Here is a 26219-nt window from a genome sequence, read left to right on the forward strand (position 1 = left end):
CTCGTCGCCACCCAACCACAAACCTAAACTTTATCGTCGTTGCTTAAAAATGCTACTATAACATTCATTTATTGAATACATTTTAAATATTTTATTCAAAGTCAATTTAGTCTGTGTATTGAACTATTTATCGTAGTTTGTATCTATGTCTTATTTATAATGAGATTTACATTATAAGTCAGTGGAAGTGTTGGGACGGTGGAGTCAATTTTCCATTTCCACAGCTTTCATAGTAGATAGCTGTAATTCAAGTAATTGCTTTTTATCTCATATAATATTTAATTGTTTATTATTGTTGATAATAATCAATTAAAACTCAAATATATCAGGTTATTAAGAAAATATATCTTTTCGTGATTTAATAATAAATTTTCATAATTGAGAATAAATTAATATTGTGGTAGTTCATTATTTATATCTCTTCATAGTTTAAGGCCAGTATAGTCCAGTGAAAATCGATGAAAATATCGATTTTTCGATTTTAGTACAGTTCCATAGCTTACTTTTTCCTCTTTGTAACGATGTATAACAATATGTATTTATCAATGTTTTTTGATGAGATAAAAAATAAAAACAACATACGCGTCAAATTTTTCCGCACCGGCATTAAATTAATGTAAATTTTTATAAAAATATTTTTTCGCAAGCGATTATCTCAAAAACGTATTTTTTAAACTTTGTGTGCCTTTTTCTCAAAAACCCTCCATGTCACAGTGATGAAATTTCACAGAGTCATCAATATAATTTAGTTGAACATTTTAACCAGAGATTATTGAAATATACTAATTGATTTACATATTATGGTCAATTTTGAGTAAAATTATTCACTTTTTATAAGGATTTTCTTTAAAAAATCATAACATTTTTATAAGGTGATATGAACTGGTTGAAAGTCTCCATAATATTAACTATGAACCAGTGTGCCAAAATTCGTGTCTGTAGCTAGAATGGTTTCTGAGAAAAAGGTACATGAGTTAACATTGCAGAAGATAGGGAAGACTGCTGGCCTTGATAGAAATTAACTATAGCCTATTATTCTAAACTCATATTAGATACTATCTTAAACTAAATAAAAACATTTTATTCAACTTTTTCAATAGCGTTTTAGCAACCGTGCGGAGTTGGAAAAGGATAGAGCTATTCACTTTGTCTGATGACAGAGAAGTAGCAAACTAATGTTAATCAGGTGCTGACTTTATAAATTGAATCTCACTAATTTATTAGCGATTAATGTTTATAAAATACATTTATAGTAGTATACCGAAGGGAATTTTTTTCTATTCAGTTATAAGACTATAGTTATTGTTTGTATTTGCAGACCGCCGACTTGAAAATAAAGAAGAATTTGCATATGCCTGTGAAGCTGCGCCGTCCGTCAGCCGGCGAATCGCTGTCGGGAACTTTCAAATGGCCGAAAACAAACCGCACAAAAGTTATCAAAAAGAATCCGGATAGCACGACCACTGCCATGGCCAGTGCCGTCGAGAAATCTATCGGCGCCATCGATCAGTAAGCATACTACATACTTATCTTTGATTATTTGTATTAAAATTAACCTATGAGGAGTGACCAAACATAGATTTATGCTCTACTGAGATACAGAAAATAAAAAGATCCATCTCGGTTGACGTATCTCAGTTGAAAAATCCAATTATCCTCAAGATTATACCAGGTATCCTAGCTTATAAAGCAAGTTTGAACACATTATCTCAACATTCTCGTTTTTTTGCAAAGTATCATTAGTTCACTTTCAATTCACATCACTATGGTCAGCCTAATTGATATCATACTGCATAGAAAGACTAGATATTGCCAAACTACAGATTTATCAAAAATCCAGTTACCGGTTTCGGTTGTTACACAATAATTACTTTCAATCTCTGGTAAACTCCTTTACTTGAAAATCAGTAATTGAGTAGAATGGGTCATTTTGTTTAGGTTATAACCAAAACCAGTAGAACCTAAATCGAAAAAATGATTCATTGGTTAGTGTTAAATTGCAGTTTCATCATGCTTTTCCATAGTTTGAATTGTTTTTTGTAACTTCTATATGTTTGGAAATTACAGGATGAACTTGGTGAAAAAGAGGACAGAACAGTTCGAGAAGATGACCAAGGAGCAACAAGTTGCATTGACTCCAAGCAGAAGGAACGAAGGAGCGGTGGAGTGTGTGGCGGCCACATCGTCGCTCGACAATGTCAACAACAATGTGCTTGTTGAAAGTGCAACAACAGTTGTGTCGGTCGAGGTAGAGAACAACGTAGTCGAAAGCACGACAACAACCACTACGAAACGCGTAACCCGAACAAAAACAAGAAATATGATCAAACAAACGATGGCCAATGATGATGCAAGCACCTCTGCGGAAACGGAGGTATTTGTGAAGCCCAGAGTCGGACGGACAAAAATAAGGAAGGATCTTCATAAGAAGTTGAATGGAGTGTGCCTTGATGATGAATCCGAACCTGAGCCAAAAGTGGACAGAGAAACGATGGCACAGAAAGCAAGGGAGAAACAATTGGCGCGAGAAAAGGCTGAGCAAGAGAGAAAGGCCGAGGAAGCAAGGAAAGTTGAAGAGGCGAGAAAGGCAACTGAAGAGAAAGAAGCCGCCAAGGTAGCTGCCGAACTTGCAGCTAAGAAAGCTGAAGAGGAGGCAGCTCGTCGTGCTGAGGAGGCCAGGAAAGCTGAACTGGAGAAAAAAGAAAAGGAACAAGAAGAGAAGCTGGCGAAAATCCAAGAAGCGGCTGCCAAAAAGAAAGAACAGGATAAATTGAAGAAGTTGGCGTTGGAGAAGAAACGACAGGAGAAGCTGTCGAAGCAGGAGGCTATCAAGAAGAAGCACGAAGAGCTCAACAAGAAACGCGAGATGGATGCAAAGAAGAGAGAAGAATTGCTGCAGGCCAGCGCTGCTAAGAAGAAGGAGGCCGCTGCCGAAGCCAACTCCAAGTAAGTAAACATCAATTAGCCTTTATTCATCTATACTATTCAGATATAGAAATCTCGTAAACATCTTTGTGCATTCCTTGTTGAATTATGCGTTTCTCAACAAAAAAGGCTTAGGGCCCCATTACAGTCATATGACTTTTATATGTTGCAAAGGCTTCTATGTATGATAATAATCACAGTGTTGTAATGTAGCCGATAATTAAAAACCCCCATTTCATATGAATACAAATGAAGATATATAATGTAAGTTGATATCATGGATATTCTTCAACGGAGCTTCTAAATTACACGTGTTCCATTCCATATTCTGTAATGAAGCCAAATATTTGCCATAATTGTCAGTTTTGTAATTTAGCTGATTATGTATGTCATGAATTTCCACAATCCGAGAGATCACATTGTTTAAGAAAAATCAAGTTTCGTCGACTGTGAAAATTCATATGGTCTAGTAAAATGTATGCCTCATGGCAGTCGGTTACGAGGACGGGACCTGGATCTATCTACAACAGATGAACGCGCCCGGCTCTATCTCGCTGTATTTGAGACCTTTTCCAAGTCCCATCCTCGTAATAGGCTGACAAGAGGCACATATTTTTCTAATCCAACTTTTACTTGTTAGGAATTTTCACCGTCGTCGACACTTTTATTTTTTTAAACAATGGGTTCTCTCGGATTGTGAAAATTACATTACAAATTATATTACATGATTGAAAAGTCATGGCAAATAATCGGCTATATTACAGAGGATTAAATAGACCACGAGTAATTTAGAAACTCCGTTGATTAATATTCATGACTAGCCGTCAGGCTCGCTTCGCTCGCCATATCCGTCTAGCCAGCAGGCTCGCTTCGCTCGCCTGCATTTTTCATTTGAGCGTTTTTATCATATGTTAGGACAATCCAGTCGGGGTCCAGACTAAACGTCTGGCTAAACGGATATGGCGAGCGAAGCGAGCCTGACGGCCAGTGATATAATATTCCCAGGATTGAAGTAGCAGTGCCTAATCAATTTCTCCGCGATAAATGCACTTAAATCTTCAACTTGATGCCAACCTAACAAAGTCAACTCAACTTAATGCCAACCTGACAAAATTATTAATTTAGTTGCCAGTTAACAACTGTTTCGAAGAGGTACTCTATCTAGATTATAGTTCTATAGTAACATATGATATGGAAATTTCAATTATAATTAAGAGATTGGGAGAAGAAGAATATACATGCTAAAAGACAAACTTTAAACCCTTAAAAAAACCCTTAGAGTTAAAATATTGCCAAAAGATTTCTTAGTGCACCTCTAAAGGGCCAACTGAACATACCTACCAAATTTGGACGTTTTTGGTCCGGTAGATTTTTAGTTCTGCGAGTGAGTGAGTGAGTGAGTCAGTCAGTCAGTCAGTGAGTGAGTGCCATTTCATTTTTATATATATAGATACCAAACTTCATTTGCTCTCAACCACATTCACATGAATGAAAATATTTTTCCAACTACTCAAAAGCTCTTTTACCAAATCTGACCAATAAGCTAAATGGGGGGTTTTAACAATTTACTAGAAGAAACACAATATTTAATATTATTTGTAAACTATCAATATCAATAAGTTACGATGGATAAATGAATAATTAATATTATATCATTGAATCATTTATTAGGTAAAAAAGAAATTGTAAACGCATCGGTAATGAATAGCTTTTAGTAACTAACTACAGTTCTTATTATTTTTTCTTATTGATCATTTTATTTGATTAATCTTTAAATTTTAATTTTTTTGCAGAGCACAACATAAAGCAGCAGATGCTAAGGAAAATTTGAAACCAAATCAAACTGCTAAACCTCCAGTTGTAAGTGACCATTTTCTATTTTTACTAGTAATTGATCCAATAAATTAACTTTAATATTCTGCATGCAAAGTTTTCTGTATATTTCCTTTAACAAAATTTACAAAACACTACTTCAATTTTCTCTAATATCGGGCACATGATGTTGAATAATCAATCGCCGGTGGAACTGTTTCACACAGTATTGTAATTAAAATCACAAATATTTTTTATAGAATAAACTTCAACTACATACCACTTATATTATTCACCCACTTCAGCAATATAAATTATTCAATACTAATAAATTACGCTCAATTTGATTACTATTGAGTTGTTCACATCTCAGTTGGATTTAATTTACTCAGCCTTTCTATTAGGAAACGTTGCTTGAGCTTGGTTTATGATCAACATGTATTTGTAATAAGTTTTAGCAGCAATAGCACAATAGAAACAAAGTAGAACCAGAGTCTAAAACCTCTCGCATTCTTTTATTGATTGGTCAAATAGAGGTTATGTAAGGATTGCTGTATGTAATATCTCTTCAAAGATTTCACCTTTCACAAAAACAGTGACTGTGTACACCCCGTCTATCTTAAAGTGGTCAAAAACATTAAAAATAAAAGAGACAGTATCAGATTTGGCCATTTCAAACTGAATATTATCAGCATTGAGTTGAATATTATGTTGAATTAATAAAAATAGAACAGCACTATGCAGATATTCAACTTACAGCCTTTTTAAATCCAGCTAGACAGAAGATTATTAATATTGTTTAATATATTACAGACAGATCCCGATTTCAAAGTTATGACCAAACGTTTTTAACCGGTTACTCAGTGCAATCGGATGGGCACGTTAAACAGCTAAGTAATATTGACAAATTAAATTATAATTCAGGCCAGGAGGGATCTTCTCGCAAGGGACTCAAAATTAACAAAAAGCCATTCGAATTAACTTTACTTATTATACAGATGTCCAACAAATGGTGTAACAGCCTAAGATCATGAATTCTAAATGGAATTTTTCAACAAAAAATGTCCAATAAAATTTTGTTATATCAACCTTAGTTTTTGAGATACCGTATAGGTATTGAATTTTCTATATTTAAAAAAAATGTCAATAACTAGAAAACCATCAGTCAAAATCAAATTCTAAGTATATGGTTGGAAGAAGAAGAAATTTCCAATAAGATTTGTTCCTTTGTCGAGTTTAAAGCCAAATTTCAAACAGTTTGGAGCTCATAAAAAGTTTAAAAACATGAAACAAAAGAACAATTTATATGAATCGTTTTGGAAATTTCTTCCTCTTTTCAATCATATCCTTAGAATTTGATTTTGACTAGTAGTTTTCTAGTTATTGACATTTAACAAAAAATCGATTCATCTCAAAACCTAAGATCTATATAAGAAAATTTTACTCGACATTTTTTGTTGAAAATTTCATTTAGAGTCTATGATCTTAGGCTGTTAAACCTCTCGTGGCACCCCTGTACTGATACTTTTATTGGAAAAAGTTTTATTTCAGAAAAACAGTGTTTGATTGATGATGTAATTGTTTGCAGAAGCCGGTGGTGCATCCGGTGGTGAATCAGCTGAAGAACACGACGTTCTCGTCAGGCCAGTACAACATGACGCCGCCGCGCGACGAACGCGAGCCGCAGAAGCCGAAGACGGTGGACGACTATGGCATCGACGAGGCGGCCAGCAGCGACAGCAGCGATGACGAGTCCAATCCCAAGAAGATCGTGCCCGTATGGGCCAAATGTCAGTCATTACTCATCATTTACTTCTTCTGCGCATGCCATCAACCTCTATTATTCATTTAGCGTATGACATCTTATCTAATTATAGCTTATTTTTAAAAATAAAATTCATCCTTTGTCAAAATATTAAAACCTAAACAACTACGTACATTATTCTAGGTTTGAAATACTAAAAAGTCCATCCTTGTCAGCATTATAGAGGCGAATACTCATGTTTCTCACATAATCCTCTGCTTCCTCTGTCAACACAATAAAATCCTTGAAATTTCCTTGGTATGATCTACCTTGACAGTGTCTCACTATATGCTTTACTGTCTGTCGGGCCACAGTCACTATTTGAATTTTTCTCACTCCACAGTCATAGAGTGCTGCCGCATATCGACCGAATTCTATTAATTCTACGCCAGTCCTGCCTACTGAGATTAAATCCAGCTACACTCTCCCCAATGGGATAGCTCATACACACACTGAGTGGGGAGTTATCCACCTCTCAACAGTTGAGAATTTCTCCATCTCAAATTCTTTGGCTTTCATCAAAGATGGGCGTCTTGACACCAGTCTATTCATACTCAAAGCTGGAATATCCTGGTGTATAGGCAGTTATTACTCTATACTCTATATGATTGAATTCTCTCAGCAGCGCACTAGATCTGCGGAGTCCAGGTGGAGGGAAAATTTCTCAGGACTGGTAACCAATACAGTTAAGTGGATCTTTTACCAGATATCATCCTCATTGTGCTGTTCAGTTGAGTGTCAACCTTTTTTCATATGAATGCCTTTCATCCACACTGGAGCACAGTACTCTGCTGCTGAGTAGACCAATTCGAGTGTCAGGGATCGTCAGCTTTGACCATCTAAGAGTGCTGGCTGAGGTTCCACACAGCTTTTGTCCATGATGTTGTTTCTGGTCCTCAGTTGTCTTTGCAGCTGTCTTTTCAAGATGATGTCTGAATGACAGAGTTCTATCCAGCGTGACACCCAAATATTTTGGGCTGAAGTTGTGACTCGAGGCTCACTCTCAAACTTAGGCTCAACTCACACTTACGCGACTCAGGTCGAGAAGAGACTCGACTCAAGTCGAGAGCATGAGTTTTCAAATGATGACGTCGCGGAGACTAGAATCGACTGGTCTGAGTGTCACCATTTGGAAACACACGCTCTCGACTAGAGTTGAGTCTCTTCTCGACTTGAGTCGCGTAAGTGTGAGTTGAGCCTAAATGTCAAGTTTCTTATTGGCATCCCTATTGCTTAGGTGGGAAAGCAGCAGACTTTTGTTAAGGCAGACTTCAGTTTTGTTAAGGTAGGGTCTAAGTCTCCATCGTCTGAAATATTCTGCCATGTCTTTGAAATCCTCTATGAGATTGAGTTCAGTGTCTTTCATTGTCTTCTCTTGTGATGTCATCAGCATATGCAAAGATCCTGGACCTCAAACTGGGCGAGTAAGGTGTCTACAGACTAAATAGGAGTGGTGGGTGAGAGGGCTGAACATTGAGGCAGACCATTACTGAGCATTCTTTTCTTACTAAAGCCTAATCCTCTACAACCTTACTAAACCTTTTAATTACTGTTTAAAACCTCAATTACTAATTAAACCCCAATGTTTAACCTAAATTACTTCAATCATCCGATAACTGTTTAAAAGCAGAACTTAACCCCCTAACCGTTCTATAATATCCGTAATTTAAAATCATAATCTAGCTCTAAACGATCCCTTCAATTTTTCAACTTTTATTCGGCCTTTAACCTCACCCAACACGAGTTCTGCGCATGCTCAGACTTTTCTCCTAAGGCTGGCCACTAACGACAGGACATGTCTGATAAACATGTGTGTACACACATTGTTGCTTTCCTAAATGTAGAAATATCTTCTATAGAAGTAAGGCGCTTTTCCCATGAATCAATATTATACCCAAACATTGATTGTTTTACCAAAGGAAATAAAAGGTAGCTTTCATTAAAAAAATTGGAGAACATTCCCAAAAACGCCTAAACTATTCTTCCGTAGTCGTCGAATCATGCATAAACGAAAATCCACCTTAAGTTTCATCAATGAGAAAGCTTGCTGAAAGTGTGAATCGACAACTGAAAATTTATTTTGAAAATATAGTTTTACCCAATGATCGAAAAGATTAGCTAGTTGTTTGTTCATCATCTGATGTACGTTTAGGTTTCTGGGTTGGCAGTGAGTCTTAATTAATAAAACTATTAACGAAAGTGTTGTGCTGCCAATGGTAATCATAGATATGTAACATCTTTCAAATCCTATCATTCATCATTTTGTAATTCAGTAATAATTTAAATTATAGTAAAAATATTACATCATTTTGTTGACAGTGGTTCTTTTCGATACGATTCCACAGATTTGTTGTTCAACATATATTGGGAAAAATATAATTAGTCAAGTATTTGGCGAGCCGGCGAAGCCCAGTGGTATAGAGTATGCTATCGCTGCGCCAGTCTTGGTTTCGATTCCCATTTTGTATTAATTTATTCGGGTAACCTCTTTCCTCAACTCATAATTCATATAAATATACTTGTATGGGCTTAATAAAAACGTATTTCTTCAGTTCAAAGTAATATCGTGAGAAATCTTCCTTAATTTTTTCTTTTTTTTACAGCTTCCGAGTTGAAAGAAATTGTGGAGATTCAAAGTCAACTGCCCCTGGAAATGCTGCAGTTTGCGATGGGCTGTGACACCGAACCCTACAGAACTCTCGGCTACGTCAACAAAATTAAGCGACCAAGAACCTCCAGTGCAGTCTGGCATACGCCCATTAATCTAAACTATTAGTTTTATTAGAATATTTTAATTTTCTTGATTGGTCGATAGGTTTTAAAGATTTAGACTACTTGTATAAACTTTTATGGCTTGAACTGAATTGTTAATTTGCCATATTTCTTGTATAAACCACTACAAACAATTATATTTTCTAAAAAACGTTTTATGCACTTGTCGAAACCATATTTCTTTCATTGTATTCTTCCATCTATAAATAACTAATAAATTGAAGTAAAAATCTTACTAATTCTTACTCAATAGGTGAGAATTTAGATGTTGAATAAATGTTTTCCATACAACGGTTTTCATGTTATCAAGTGAAAAATGATTATTGTTTGAATTGGTTTTTGTTAAACCAATCAACGTTGTAACCACTGATTTGATTCAACTGATGTTTTTAGGATTGATTCATCTATTTCAGTTTCATTTCACTATCCAATTCTATATTATAATAGATTATAGGCCTACATATATATATTATAATAACTACTTCATCTCTTTGCTGTTGTATTATTGGTGAATTCTTTGTTTTCAAAATTTTAGTTCATTTTCAGAATGCGATTCAAATTATATTAAATTGGGCATGAACATTCAGAATAGATTATAGACTGTTTTGAGATGTTCATTATGAATATTTTTATTCTCTTTAAAAAAATCCAGAATTGAAGTATTTTAATTCGAGTTCAGATATTCAAAATGAGGAGTAAATATTATTCACCATTGAAGAAACTTCATCATTGTCAAAATCATGCAGTTGTACTGTTGTTTTTTTTCCATCGTCATTTGTTATTAACTTCAAATGAGAAAAGAAACCATAATCTGGGAATGCCTTGTACAACTTCTATATTTATGAGTCTTTTAAAACATGATCAACACAAAATAGAAACAAAAAATATGTAAGAGAGATGTAAACGACAAAGCCAAGAGAAATGATGATTAAAAGGCGAATATGATTGCAGAGCTCCTTGTTTTTGTTATTCAATATTGAGTTGAGCTTGCAGTGTGAATTATTGCATTATCTGATCTCAGTCAGAAACAGCCATCTTACTTGTTTTTTATTTTATTATACATCAAAAACGTTAATATTAATAATAATTATAGTAATCTTCAATCAAAAGCGGGAGCGAATTAAACTCCCTTTGGTGGAAGATAGACTTTATAAATTTATACTTGTAAAAATATATTATTGTGGAATTAGAAATAAATTAGATGAATAGAACGTGATAGATTTTTATCCCATCAACTGGATTTTAATCAAGGTCCGGTGAATTAACCATAAACCATGGAAATCCGCATGTTTGTAAAATAGCGGGCAAAACTGTAGGCCTAGCTCTGCCATGATTGATGATGGTCCAACCATGGTGTCCTGTAGTTTGTTATTCATTCTGAAGTGCCAGAACTCCGTCAGGAGTTGAAAATAAATTTGTTGTACATTTAATTACTTATCATTTTAGTTGAGTTTGTTTTTATCTTGTAAACATTAATAATTTATAGAGGGTAATAAAATATTATAATGTCTAGTTTCCAATTTTTTTTCACAGGTTTCCAATTTACCCATGAAATGGTCATTCAAGAAAATAGTTACCAAGTGTCGTAGTCATGAACAGTAATGCTATACTCTGAGCAGAGGAGAAAAACAATGCCTACTCATTTTTTGCAATAATTCAGGAATTTTGATGATTTAAGGTCTGCATGCATTGCATGCATTGGCTGAATTAAAATACAAATATCCTATCATATTAAGCGAGCAATTTCTGTGTGTATATATAATATAATAGGATATTTGTATTTTAATTCAATTATATATATATATATATATATATATATATATATAAATTGAAACAGGATACATACGACACGGATAGATTAAAAACTTACATTTAAACGAAAATTTTCGGGAGCTGGGCCCCTTTTGTCAATCAAACAGGAAGTGAAGTCTTCAGTTTTTAATCTATCCATGTTGTATGTATCCTGTTTCAATTTATATTATAAAACTTTAAAGTGTTATTTTCGGTATAGTTTTATAATATAAATTTATTTATATATATATATATATATATATAGCACATAACAGAAAACACTTTAAAGTTTGTAATATGAATTAAAACAGGACACACAAGACATAAATAGATTGAAAACACTTAAAAACTTACATTAGAAACGGAAATTTTCGGGAAGTGTGTTCCCTTTCTCAACCGAGCAGAGAGTGGTACAGCCACAGAGCACGGAGAGTCAATTGTAGCAGTAGAAACCACAGATTTCGCGGTGCAGACGGATGGAAAGAAAAGGGTACAGAGTCAGGGGATATTATGGGGGTGGGGGTATTTAGGGGGCGGTTACAAACGGGAGATTTAAGATTTGAGTGGGTTATGTATAAGGAAAGGTAAAGCTTATGAATTGATGAAAAAGAGGAGATTTAAAATTAGAAATAGAAAAAGAATTAGACTAAAATTGGAGAAAGGAATGGTAGAATTGAACTTGAATGAATTTTGTTTTATTGAAAATTTAATATATATTTGATAGCTGTGAAATTTATTATATGATGAAATTATTTCAATTTAATTGAACAGTTGGTGTAGAGTTGATAGCTATGGTACTATTGCTGTCTGTTGAGACCAGGACTGGAAGCAGCTCCAAGCACCCAAATAAAAGCCAATTCTTTCATCTTGACATCTGTGGGAGGGAGGGTGGCAAGGACTTTGACTTTGAAGCATTGGCCAAAGTTCTTATGCTCAGAGCCATGGGTAGGAAAGTATTATTTTTAAAGGAAGCCCTGTGATTGTTGATCCAGAGGTTTAGGGCAGTGGCAGTTTCACCTATGTAGAAGGCAGGACAGAAGTTGCAGGAAAGGAGGTAGATGCAATTACTGGATTGATGGATTTGGTGAGTGTAGTTGGTGATAGGACTGGTAAAGGAGATGGAAGAATCAGTGATAGGACAGGTTTTACAGCAGGGGCGTTTGCAAGGTAGGGTACCAGGTGGAGTTGAGATTTCATCAGAGGTGAGTGATTTGTTTTTACTGAAAATTTTCTTGAGGTTGGGAGGTTGCTTATAAATGAGGTTGGGTGGTTGCTGGAAAAGGTGTTTGGTAGAAGGATTGAAGGAGACGACATGGAACAGATCATTAAGGACAGGTTTGAGGTTTTCGATTCCAGGGAAGTAGGTGGTACAGAGCTTTGGAGTTTGTGGGATTTGGGAATTTTTTGTGGTTGGATTAGTGCCAGTTTTGTAGGAGATTTGTTTCTGTAACAACCTTTCAGGATAGTTACATTTCAGGAGGGATTGGCGGAGTTTTTTGAGGTACTGGTCAAGATGGTGGGGATCACTGCAAAGTTTTTGGCCTCGGATTGAGAGGGAACGTGGGAGGAATCTTTTGATGTGGTAGGGATGGCAACTCTCAAAGTGTAGGAACTGTTGGGTGTGGGTGGATTTGGTGAAAGTAATGGTGGATAAAGTATTGGAGTTGGAAAGGATTACATTGACATCTAGGAAGTTGATGGAGGATTCAGAAATATTCCAGGTGAAGGAGACAGAGTAGTTGGAGTTGAGTTGATTGAGGAAGTGGGAGAGGGTATCATGTCCATGAGGCCATATGAGGAATATGTCGTCAATGAAATGGAGCCATATCAGGAGGGGGGATAGGGTTTGTTTGGAAAGGAAATCCTGTTCAAGGAGGCCCATGAATAGGTTTGCATAGGATGGTGCCATCCTGGTGCCCATGGCTGTACACTTGGATTGAAGATAATATTTATCTTGAAACCTGAAGGCATTGCTTGTGAGCACCAGTTTGGCAAGGTTTACTAGGAAGGTGGTTGAAGGGGTGGAGGGTGTGGGTCGTGAGGAAAGGAAATGCTCAAGGGATTTTAAGCCTTCAGAATGGGGGATGGAAGTGTAGAGGGAGGCTACATCAATGGTAACAAGGAGTTGTTGGTCAGTTGGAAGGGTTGTGTTTCTCAGGATATCTATGAAGTGGAAGGAGTCTCTGATATGAGAGGGTAGGGAGGCAACAATGGGTTGGCGGTGGAAATCAACAAGGGCAGAGATTCGTTCAGTTAGGCTATTTATGCTTGAAACAATGGGACGACCAGGATTGCCTTATTTATGAATTTTTGGAAGAAGATAGAAGTGTGGTGTGCTGGGAGAGTCTGGCGAAAGGATGTTGATGTCTGAGTCCGAGAGGCTTCAGATGGACCGTATTGCATCAGAAATTTGAAGACTTTTGGATTTGTGGAGTAGGGTCAGAAGGCAGGAGTTGATACTGTTCAGGGTTGGTGAGTTGCCGGTTGGCTTCATTGATGTAATCTGTGGTGTTCAGTAAGACTACAGTTGAGCTTTTGTCAGCTTTGGTGATGAAAATACTGGGGTCAGAGCGAAGGTCTTTGATGGATTTGAACTCTTGGGGTGTGAGGTTGGGGGTTGGAGTGAGGGATTCAATGATTTTTATAGAGCTGACTTTGTTCATGAGTAAATTGCAGAAGATTTCAACAGGGTGGTTGGCTGGGAGAGACTTGAGTTCACGATTGGATTTTGGAGCAAACTTTTTGATGATTTGGTCAGAAAAGTAGTCGAGGGGGGAGGGCAAGAAGGGTCAGAAGTGTTGTTGCCACTGAAGTATACTTGCCATCTGAGATATCTTGTGAAGTGAACAGTATCAGAGAGAAGGTTTATGGCATTAAGTTTGGGAGTTGGGGCAAAAGAGAGACCCTTGTTGAGGACTGATTGATCAGTAGGTGAAAGGTTTCTTGAGAATAGGTTGAGGACAGTGGGATTTTCAACGTTTTCTCGATGGATTGAAGGAGATGTAGATTGTTGGGGCAAACGTTTGGGTAAGGAGGGCGGAATATGGCAGGGTGGTGGTAGGTTCAAGAGTGAGGCAAGGCTGGGTTTGTCACTGATGAGGGGGGGGGTTGGGAATGTTGGAATGATGCATTTGAAGAGGCAGGTTATTTTGGAAGTGAGATTTGTACAGGGAAGAAAGTTTTTCAAGGTGAGAGTTTCTGTTTTTCTCTAGAGCACAATCTGATTTTTGAGGATTTCAACACAAATATTGGATAGGGAAGGATCATTGTAAAGATTAATCAGTTTGACAAAAGACATAAGTTGACCAAGATGGGAGTTGACAGATAGAGTGTACTGTTCATGAACAATATCAAGAAACTGCAGTGAAATCTGATGTTGGAATTTGAACAAAGGTGGCTGGAATTGGGGAGAAAGACCAGATAGTGGGAGTTGTATTGATAAACCATTTGGAGGTATTTGAAGAAGTTTGCAGGTGGAGAGGAATTCAACATTACTTATGTATTTGGAGAGATTTTTGGAATGGAAATGAATTTGTTGGAGCCAGTAATTGCAAAAAAAGTTAGGATGGAATTGTAGCATGGTGTTTAACGTTGAGGGAAATGAGAGAAGGGATATTAAGTACTATGTAAATGTGGAAGCAAGTCCACAGGACTTGCCAGACACAGGACATACTTTTATATATATATAGTTATATGGGTATATATTTATGTTCAACGGGTCTCGAAAATTCATGACTACTTAAAGATAGAGACTTGCAAATGGTCTCAATCTCTTCGTTACAACAAGACGAATAAAGAATATTGATGATGGAAACAACGAAAATATTCGACATCATTGAAAAATACAAGATGGCGGTCATTATTGACAGACATTCTTATATCGCTTGTTATTCAGTTATTGTGAGAGATATCGGATTGGTTTTACCACCAAAGTGTTTAGAATTAACCAAACAATGATGTTCGAGAGAATTATCCCATTTCGACCCATTATTTATTCAACTTCAAAAACTTGAAACATACATTCTTCGGGGACAATATTTTACTTTCCACTCTGTATATGTATTCGCAGTAGTCAAACACTAGTATTATTGGCACAGTGTTGTAGAATATTTCCAAAGCTTCAAAATGACATGTGGTTGGAGGCTTTAAGTCCATATTTTACGGCTGGAGCGTCATCGGAAAAAGAGTGAAAAGTACTGTTTGCAGCGGAAAACACGCTTTTTCCACCAAATGCCAATCCCAACAATTAGAGAACCGTGTAACTCATGACTCCTTGAAGGTACAGACTTGGGAATGGTATCAATCTCTTTATAATGATGTGTAGAAAGAGAATATCCATGATGGCAATCTCAAAAATGTTTGTCATCATGAAAAAAACAAAATGGCGGCAAAAATATGTCGATTTTCAAGAAATCGTCTGTAGTTCTAATAATGTCGAGGACATCGGATCAATTGAGCCATCTGGAAGCTCCAAAATGATCATACTACAATATCCGAAAGATTTATCCAATGGTAGAAAATTTCTATTCTGTTTGGCAAGTATGCTCTGACCACTTTACTTTCATCAATTTTATTATAACTCAATACTGGAATATTGTAGGCAATATAAAGAAAACAAGACATAAAAAATATGAAATTTATTGGCCACTTGTTGTAGGATAGAAGGATATCGTCACTACTGTAATGACAGAATGTAGCTCAATCGGAATCATCATCTTTTTTGTCTCTTCAAACTACCAAAAACTTCTGAGGGAATGGACTGCTTCTCAACTGGCATCTCTTCTGAAATAATTAAAATCATTAATTATATTTATGTTAGAGCAGCTGAGTTGCTTTGAAAACTATAACATTGATGGTCAGCTATATAGGAGAGCCTAAATTATGAATGTCTTATATCTAGAACTACTGACACACATAAAAATATTCATTTAGAAAATAATTATCTGAAACCTAAAAATATCTCAAAGCCAACTAATACCGAAGTTAATGCTATATGAATATTAATCTATGCTAAGAGGCTTTGAAGTAAGTTATTTAAAACTTGTGAAATTATCATGACTACAAAATAGTTTGAGATGGAAAATAATAACTTAATTGATTTTAAATAGCATTGGGAACGCGTTATGATGATTCGTGTGTTATTTCGCAAGCATCTTGAAGAGCCAGTAAAATGGGCAGTCACTTGATGAGATAGTGAAGTAGAATTTAAGTGAGTTATTTCACCCTAAATTAACAGTTTAAATGCATGACAAATTTTGATGGATAAAACATGATAAGAACCCTTAACAATCGTTCAGGGATAAACGATTTAACTATACATGGTTCAGTACAGAAGAAAGTTGAAATTGCATCTGCGTGAAGGGGGAGTAGAACTACGCATGCTCTCTGTTTTGCACTGGCCGGCTACACGTCTTCTCCATAGTCAACCCTATTCTCGTGACTGAACATCCGTAGTACCTATGCACAATCATTCAAATGAGTTACAATAAAATTGGTTAATTATACAATACCTTCTTCTTGTTCGTCATCAGAGGCAGCGTCATCATCATCAACGTCATCATCATCATCAATGTTGATTTCATCAGGATTGACGACTCGGGTGGTGTCCGTTCCGTCGCGGTCTTGTCCTTGCGTTTCTCCCCTCACAAACAGAATGTTTCCTCCCTTCACTTGAGCTGCAGCTGCAAAATAAGAGAGCACAATAATCAGAATAGAATATTAGAGATTACAATAAGAATATTCAAATTCAACACTGTTGTCAGATATGTGGGGCTTTTCCAAAATAAAATAGAAACACCATTATTTTCTACACGAATAATCGTATTAGCCCAAAACATGAGCATCTGAGTTTTGTGAAAATGAAACTATAGTGAGGTCCACGTTATAATGGCAGTGTTTGATTAGCAATGGTATTGCTATCCTTGTCTATCATTCAACAAAGCGGATAGCGCTATCTCTTTCTCGCTTTGCTCTGTAGCTAGATCGTCTTTTAACAATGTAGAATTAATAATTAATTAACAAAATATTTAATCTTAATTGTGGAAATTCATTATTAAATAATTATTGGGAAATATAATTTCTTGCTTAATAAAATATATTTTTTTAATGAGAAAGAACAGTTTTTTAATATTACATCAATGCACCTGTACCAGCTACCGTCTATAGAAGGCATTGATGAGACAGAGGATCGGCAACGTTGATCTCCTATCTTTCTCCACTGTCATAACGTGGACCTCACTATATATTTGTGGAGAAGACGAGAAAATGTGTGTTTTATTTGAAGTTTATATAATGCTTTTGGTATTAAAGAATTATTACGAAATGAATAATTTTATCATTAAAATTAGGTATCTAAATAATCAAATGTTCAAAACAGTGATGAGCTACAGTGAGCTGCCCACACCACATTACTGGATTGATAGAAAGGTAGTTGTTTGGTGCGGGGATGGGGATGGGCGGTGGTAGAAGGAATCATGACTAATAATAGAATTACGGCATTCTGACTAGTTGACTCAAATAGTTGGATGATAAAATGTTATTAGAATGCATAGTAGCGTCTTGATACTGTGGAAGGGGTAAATCAACCCAGGGATGTCCTTTGCAGTCCGCTACTATACAAGTTCTTAGCATAGTATAAATTACCCTATTCTAGAGTGTATGATAATATGAACCACATCTTTCCAGTTTTTAAGGTAGTTTAAAATCCGCAATTAAAATAAAACATTTAATAGGGTAATATCAGAGACAAGAAATATAGGAGACTTTCCATGCAATGGTAATTTCTGGTTGCAAATTTTGCTAGCGAGATCTGTCGGAGCTGTATGGAAATTGAATTATTACTCAGGCTAGTTAGTGGCGTTTGTAGCGGAAAAGTTGTGTACTTGGGAAATAGCAACTGGTTTTTTAAGCGTTGTGAGGTTGGTCAGGGTTTTTGTGTCTGAGTAGGGAGAGAGTGAGAAAACTTTATGCTTTCTCAGCACTACCGCTGAGAATGAATTGATGTTTTATTGCTCGCTCATATTTCATTTCTGCCGGCACCAATCATTTTTTATGCTTATCCTTTATCTATGGTAATATCTACTTTAAACCATTTACTGAACTGCGAAAACTGTTTGTTAAATTTCTATTATGAGGCTGTCAGTTTATAACAATAGAACAAATCGATTAGATACAGATCAGGACATTAGATTACAGTATTACTATTCTGATATTTTATTATTAAAATTGTATTACAGTATACACTTCAGTGAATTGAAATGATTTAAGCTTCAATTGTGTAATGTATAGTATATGGGCAAGAAAGAAATATAACTGTGCATGACGTGCCTGCATTCTTGAAGAATGAATGAATAAAAGAAAGATATACAGACAACTTACTTGCACGTGTGAAGTTAAGTTAGGGAAAATATTTCCTAGTAATGATGAAATCTCATATACACTCAGGGCCAGAAAATAATAAGCGGTTTTTCAGGCATTTTCAGACTACGTTTTTAGAGTCGGAAGGGCGGGCAAATAGCTCTCCGATTGACTGACTGGTTTGTCGCCTGAAAACAACACTAAATGTGGTTTCACCCTTCAAGTAAAATATCATAACTTTCAAAATTCCAAGTTCGTTAGTGGTACCTACCTAACAAGTCCCATGATAGAATAAAGAAGAAATTGAAAGTATGGATAGTGTGATATTGTACAATAACGAGTAATAATTCTAAATATAATTACTTAACGATGGGGTATGATTTACGGTAGAACCGGCATTTTACCTATTAAGAGGAAAACTCTTATGAAGAGAGGCAATACTCTCTTACTCAAGAAAACGGGCAGTAATATTGAGTATAATGATGATGATGTTAGACTGACCAGGAGCAGTAGCGGATCTCTCCTCGAATGCCATTTCAGCGGCCTTGGCCTCGAGCATGCGCATTCCGTCCTTGGCTCCGGGCGCCAAATCGGCAACAGTGCCCGACACATTGCTGGCCGCCGATAGCATCTGCGCCGACATCATGTTCACCTGACAAACAAAACAATCAACAATTACATTATATTATGTAACATAGATTATAACAAATTAAATAGATTCCGTCCTTGGCTCCGGGCGCCAAATCGGCAACAGTGCCCGACACATTGCTGGCCGCCGATAGCATCTGCGCCGACATCATGTTCACCTGACAAACAAAACAATCAACAATTACATTATATTATGTAACATAGATTATAACAAATTAAATAGAATTCGGTTACCCATAGAAATAGCTATAGATATAAAGCTATTGTAATACAGTAAAACCTCTATAATTCGTAGTTTACGGGACCACGCATTTACTACGAATTATGGCGGTTATACGAATTATAGAGGCAAAAGAGGAGGAGGATGAGAGGGGGAGGAGGCTCATCATGAAGGCATGATTATTAACCATGTTGGAACTGCTCAACCAGCTTGATGGGTTCAGTTCGACCGCTGATATCAAGGTGATAGCAGCCACAAACCGAGTAGACATCCTGGACCCGGCTCTGCTGAGATTCGGGCGTCTGGACCGTAAGATCGAGTTTCCGCACCCGAACGAGGAGGCCAGGGCCCGCATCATGCAGATTCACTCGCGCAAAATGAACGTCAGTCCCGATGTCAACTTTGAGGAGGTGTCACGGTCCACTGACGACTTCAACGGAGCTCAGTGCAAGGCACTCTGTGTGGAAGCCGGTATGATTGCACTCCGAAAAGGGGCAGTTGCAGTGACTCACGAAGACTTCATGGATGCAATTCTTGAAGTGCAGGCCAAAAAGAAGGCCAACCTCAACTACTATGCTTAAATTCATCAGTGTACTACGCATAATTTAATTTTCTAATCTATTATTTCTAACGTTTTGATTCTAAGTTGTAACAAGATTAAATAATGTATAATATTACTCAAAATTAATCATCCAACAATATAAGTATAAAAAATGAATAGATGAATATACTGTAGATGATTTCAAACTGGTGATAAAATAAAAATTGAACACAAAAGTTAGTTTTAAATTGAAAATTTTCAAAAAATATTGAAAAAATTGTAATTTAAATGAAAAATGTTCAAATTATAATTAAATTATTTTTTAAGATTCTAATTTTTTTATTTCTGAGATGAACTCTAATTTTAATAATAATGGACTAACTACTTTGTCAATAGATTCCAATTTTGTTGTCCAACGAACTCGACTTGTAAAAAGGTTCGAAGAATTCGTGTTCAAAATTTGAAGCTGATTGATCAATTCTCTCTAAAGTTCTTGTCGAACATACAGACAGAAAATGACTTGGTATTCAGTAAGTGAAAAGTGAAAACTTCGCTAACGCTCGTTCAAAAAAGGGTATTTTATTTTTCAATCATTTTTAAATCATTTCAACATTTGCTTATCTCATACGTTTAATTACAATTCAAATTCAATCGGCGTATAATACAAATAAAATCAGTACATTTAACATAGATAAAACATACCTGAGTATTATAAGTGGCCTGTACACTTCGTTTTATTCGCAGCATTTCTCTCATTGTATCCTCATTTCCATGACGAACTTCAAACTCTTTCCATGTTTGCCAGAATTCGCTTGTAACCTAAAATAAAGACATATTGTTTTCATTATAAAGAAAAATGTAAGGCCAATAATTAAATTTTGATCATATCGATTCACAAAATTATGAAACTTCAATTTGATAAAACTTCAAATTTATTCGAAGTAGAGAGTATTTAAAATAATTGCAAAAGAATTTACATAGGAAATCAAATCTGAATTAAAAAAATTCATATTATTCAGGTTTTCAAAACATAATGGTAACATCACTTTCGTAAACAAATTATTAAAACAATTGAATAGTAATATTCAATAGTTTGATACTTTTTCAAGGTGAGCAATTTATTTTATTGGCAATGTTGTTATATACAATGTATTTTCGACAGTTTAATGTATGTTAGTAATAGCAATACCAGTACTGCACATACAATATTTTGAACGATATTGGAGTGGTCAATGAACTTTATTATTGACTCACCTGCGCTCATCAACCACATGAAATTCTAAATTTGCATCAATATGAAATTTCATCATTTTTCTTATTTTTAACAAACAAATATTATAAGTATAAAATTAAGAATTGATTCAAATATCAGATTCACAGTAAAAGTATACCGTAACGATTTTCTGGGGTTTCCTCTGGATTAATGACAAAATCTTGTGATGATAATAATTATTAAAAGCCAGTTAAATCATAATATGAAAGAATTTATGAATATAGCGTTCATTTGTAATGTAATCTTATCCAATCACCCGAGTACATTTGGATTTGCAATTTTGGAATTGAGTTTCATATTTGAAGCACATGGATCTTTGGCTGCTTTCTTTCGATTAATGCATATTCCAACATACTCTAGGATCGCAAATCTGGCTGCAGTGGCCATAGATGGCGCGTGCTCTGTCGATTTCGCCGAGCTTGGTTTCCATTTCGGCGAAGCGCAAACACATCTCGCGCGTGTTGTCCTCATTGAGCACTTCGATCGCCTTCTCGTAGATCTGGCGCGTCTTGGGCACGCCGTAGATCTCGGCCGCCTTCTTGATGTAGATGTTGAACAGGTCGAACATCTCCTCGGGCAGCACAGCCGACGTGGCTCGCTCGTACACGGCCATTGCGTGACGCGCCAACCCGTGCTCTTCCTCCAGTTTCGCATACAGCAGGTATAGGGCTGCAAAACCACACAACAAACATCATCATTTATATGTTGAGCAAAGAAATCAATATGATATTGAAATCTTTCGAATAATTATAATTCATTTATATGTTGAGAAAAGATATCAATATAGATTGAAATTGTTCGAATAATTATAATAGTTTTGTTATCTAATTATATTATACTGCATCTTGTTTTGGGAATCCATACTTCGTATACTACAGGGAAAAAAACTACATATGAATGACCTGCCTGGCTAATGAGTGACTAGTGTTTTCAGATGGTCGTACCTCGTACCTGATTGATTTCTGGGCCTCGACTGATAGTAAAGTAGATTGTATTGATAGAATATACGAGTAAAACTTCTTACTTACTTATAAGAAGAAATATATTGATGGAGATTATTACATATTCAAACATCAATATGAATATATAAAAACAGACAAAGGATTCCGAGTATTTTTGTCCAACTAAAATACAATATTTAATAAACATCCAACTAACGTTTTTGTTTTTACTGCAGTACACGAAGTATGGATTCCCAAAACAACATACAGAATAATATAATTAGATAAGTATAATTATTATACTTATAATTATAATTAGATATGTAACAGTATAACAGTATATAACAGTATAATTATAATTGGATAATTAAGTTGCGATCGGAATGTTGAGGTGAGAAGACGTGTTGACGAGACTCTGTTATTTTGCTGTATTTTTGAAATAGTTTAAAGTGTGTTTTAACTGTGAAATTGTACAAGTGTAAAGGATATTGGCACAGGAAGTATTCTATTGTTCAATAATTTCCTATACATTCATAATACTCTCTTTTTTGCGATAAATTGTGTGAAATATTTAACAGGGAGCAGCTCTTCCGTTATGAAGAGCTCTAAGTTGAAAGGTGGCTGTGGAGATGGTGGGGGTGGGAGAGGTTCGGTGCCGGCGAAGGGATGCAGTGGATCGGATGGCGGTGGGGGTGCAGGTGGTGATAATCATAATCAATTGTCGCAACAAACAACTGGTAATGTTTTCAGTGAAAATTTTCGTTCAAAAATAGATATTCTTATCAGAAAGGTTGATACGATTCAGACTGATATAAGCACTATTAAGAACGAACAGAAGGACATCATAAAGTCTATTGAACATTTATTTGAACTGAACAACGATACCGTAATGCTGCCGCGATTGAAAATAATGAAGCTGATATTAATGAATGCTGCAAAAATATTGATTCTATTCAAACTTGTAATGTGCAGTTGAATAAAAACTTTCAAAAACTTTTTATTGAGAATAATGATTTAAATCAATATCTCAGAAAAAACTGCATTGATTTGATAGGTGTTCCTTATGATAAAAATGAGAATTTGATTTCTATTTTGAATAGAATTTCTCTAACTGTGGGGTTTCAGTTGAAGGACTTTATGATTGACAACTGCCATAGGCTACCATCAACTTCCAGTTATAAAGTAACTTCCATCATGCAGCCTCTTATTATAGTCAAGTTCGATGGTTTTACATACAAGAATAAATTCATGAACTGCTTCAAAAATAATAATGGACTCACTTTGGCTGATCTAGGCTTCGCTGACAATAATAAGATGATCTAAGTGAATGAAACTATGTCACCTTTAAATCGTAGCCTCTTTAAAACTGCTAAAACAATGCAAAAGGAAAGTTTCAATACGTTTGGTTTAAGAATGGGCGAATCTATACTAGAAAGGACACCAACTCCAAACCTGTCATTGTGAGCTCAAGTGAAGATCTAAAACCATGAATAAATTATGAAATTGGATTGAACTGAATTATATTTGAACTGAACTTCAATTTTGAACTATCTATTATGAAATGTCTTCATCACGAACAATAATTTGATTTTGTATTAATTATAGTAGGCCTATATGTTATCTGTCTCTTCCTGCTCTCACCTCTTGAAAGTCGTACGTTTTTTTTCTCCTTATGTTATAGGTGGAAGGGTCTTATTTGAATATCTTATTTTTATTTATTGATTATTATTATCATTTTTTTACTACTTTTTGAAAGTATCAAAACAATTTTTTTTCGCATTACGAAGATCCTAGATTATATTTTCAATTTTCAATAGTATTTTTTCAATATTGTCGGAACACATTGCTATTATTTATATTTATTTATATATTGCAATATTGCTAATAATTATTATTTATATTTTTATTCATTTATCTTTTTTTTTGTATGAGTCTCATTGACATTGAACCACTTTAGGAAGCTAATTACTTCTTGTCAATGCATTTAATCATATTGAAATGCTTTAATCTTTTCAATTCCATCTCCTGTTCTTTCTTCACTCATATACGTTTCCTTGAATATCCCTTCATCTGTTTTCATCTGAGTGCTTTTGGTGTGAATGATGTAACTAGTATGGATATACACCTATTGTTGGTACATGTAAACAATTTTCTTCGGAGCCTACTTCTATTATTTGTTCTAAGTTCATTTGGATCTATAAATGATGGAAGAATGTGAATATTCAACTGACATTACCGAGATAGACTCGTGTTTTGTGACTGATGCCGATAATCTAACGATAATTCACCAAAATATTCGCAGTCTTAATAAAAATTTGATGCATTTATTGCTCACATTAATTGTTGGAAATTGAAACCTGACATAATAGTATTGACTGAGACGTGGTTTCAGCCACTTGATGATTGCAGTTTTCGTATCAACCAATAAGGGGATTAATTGTTCAAGATTAGATATGGAAATTCAGGGTGCTGATTCCATTTTGTTGAAATTCAAAATATCTAACTATTGTTTTAATGTTTCAAGTTTATATAGATGGCAAGCTTTTTGTATTAATACCTTCTTAAATGACCTTGCTGGTGGCTTCTTGGAGAATGACAAAGGCAGCAATAACCCTATAATTTTAGGTGATATTAATATAAATATTAATGACATAAACAATGATAAGGCATTCGAATATTTGGAAATGCTGAGCTCTAATGGATTCGAATCTCTTGTCAACATTAACACTCGAGTGACTAATGTAAGTTCTACCTGTATAGATCATATTTTCTTCAAATCAAAATTGAACACTAATCAAATACATATCGCGGAAATTGAATCACATATCACTGATCACAGAGCTGTATCAGCTTCATTGTCCCTTATTGAAAACACAAATGATAATGATATGGTTCCACAAATTAGGAAAAAAGTAGATTATAAGAAACTAAATAGTTTACTATTAAAGCATGACTGGAGGCGTGTTCTCGCCTATGATAATGTTGATGTAAAATTTTCTGCTTTCATGAATGTGCTTAATTCTTACACAGACGATGCTACAACTCAATTTTCACAACAATTGCTATCGAAAAACCATTATAAATTTCTAAAGCCATGGATGATGGATAGTTTGTGCTCGGAAATGAAGAATCGAGACAAACTCTATAAAAAACTTTCTAAAAACCCTCATAATGTGCAACTTAAAAATGATTCTATTACTTCTAAAAATAAAATAGTCAAATTAATTAAGGAGCAGAAGGTAAAATATTTTTCTAATTTGAAAGCCTACCATCCCAAGCGACAGTGGGAGATTATTAATAGTTACTGTGGTCAATCATCCTCTAAGAAAAAGCCAATATCTTTGAATATTGATGACTCTGTGATTTTGGATGAACAGGTTCTGGCAGATAAATTCAACGATTATATCATAAGAATTTCTGGACAATTGTTTCATCTATAGCTGATTTAAATGATGCTACAAAAAAATCGTATGAACGCAAATTCAAAACTTATCGTTCCTGTAATTCTTTGTTTTTAAGGCCGGTCGTCACTCATGACGAACTGTTATATGAAATAAATTCATTATAAAAGGGCAAGTCTCCAGGTCCTGACTCAATTTGTTCTGAACTTCTCAAGGCTATATCTACTTCAATAGTTCCAATTCTATGTGATAACTTCAACACTTCTTTCTTGGAGGGTAGATTTCCTGCCGATCTAAAAATTGCCAAGGTGATTCCTATTTTCTAATCTGGATCACATACCGACATTTCTAATTACAGACCAATTTCTTTGCTCTCTATTTTTTCTAAATTACTTGAAAAACTATTCAAGAAAAAACTAATCGGTTTTTGCAAGCAGTTCAAATTTTTCAATAAGCAACAATATGGGTTTCAGGAGGGTCTGAACACTGAGCATGCTTTACAAAATTTCATGTCTGGAATCTATAATTGGATTAACAAACCGTATAAGAGTAGAACTTCGGGTCTATTCCTCGACATAAAAAAATCCTTTGATAAGGTAGATCATTGCATTCTTTTACGCAAATTGCATGAATCTGGTATCCGGGGGGTGGCCTTTAGATGGATCGAGTCATACCTGTATAATCGTAGACAATATGTGTTCATTGGTGAATTTAGTAGTGAATTGGCTTTGATCA

The 26219-nt window shown here is 35.2% G+C and overlaps 2 protein-coding genes across 2 annotated transcripts in view; one reads left to right on the top strand and one right to left on the bottom strand.

Annotated features, from left to right (window-relative positions):
- Window positions 1–10825, top strand: part of LOC111056138 (inner centromere protein A) — a 31816-nt gene extending 20991 nt beyond the window's left edge. The window contains exons 5-9 of the mRNA XM_039424080.1: window positions 1319–1509; window positions 2068–2946; window positions 4719–4785; window positions 6326–6527; window positions 9145–10825. Coding sequence (XP_039280014.1) covers window positions 1319–1509; window positions 2068–2946; window positions 4719–4785; window positions 6326–6527; window positions 9145–9317 — 1512 coding nt within the window. The 3' untranslated portion in view covers window positions 9318–10825. The remainder of the gene's footprint in view (window positions 1–1318; window positions 1510–2067; window positions 2947–4718; window positions 4786–6325; window positions 6528–9144) is intronic.
- Window positions 10826–15726: 4901 nt separating this feature from the next.
- The window catches only part of LOC111056137 (pre-mRNA-splicing factor syf1 homolog), a 45510-nt gene continuing 35017 nt past the window's right edge, over window positions 15727–26219 (bottom strand). The window contains 6 exon segments of the mRNA XM_039424081.1: window positions 15727–15826; window positions 15828–15886; window positions 16615–16785; window positions 18962–19112; window positions 20572–20688; window positions 21498–21811. Of these exon segments, the coding sequence (XP_039280015.1) occupies window positions 15803–15826; window positions 15828–15886; window positions 16615–16785; window positions 18962–19112; window positions 20572–20688; window positions 21498–21811 (836 nt within the window). The 3' untranslated portion in view covers window positions 15727–15802.

The sequence above is a fragment of the Nilaparvata lugens genome, chromosome 3, assembly GCF_014356525.2.
Source record: "Nilaparvata lugens isolate BPH chromosome 3, ASM1435652v1, whole genome shotgun sequence".
NCBI lineage: Eukaryota > Metazoa > Arthropoda > Insecta > Hemiptera > Delphacidae > Nilaparvata > Nilaparvata lugens.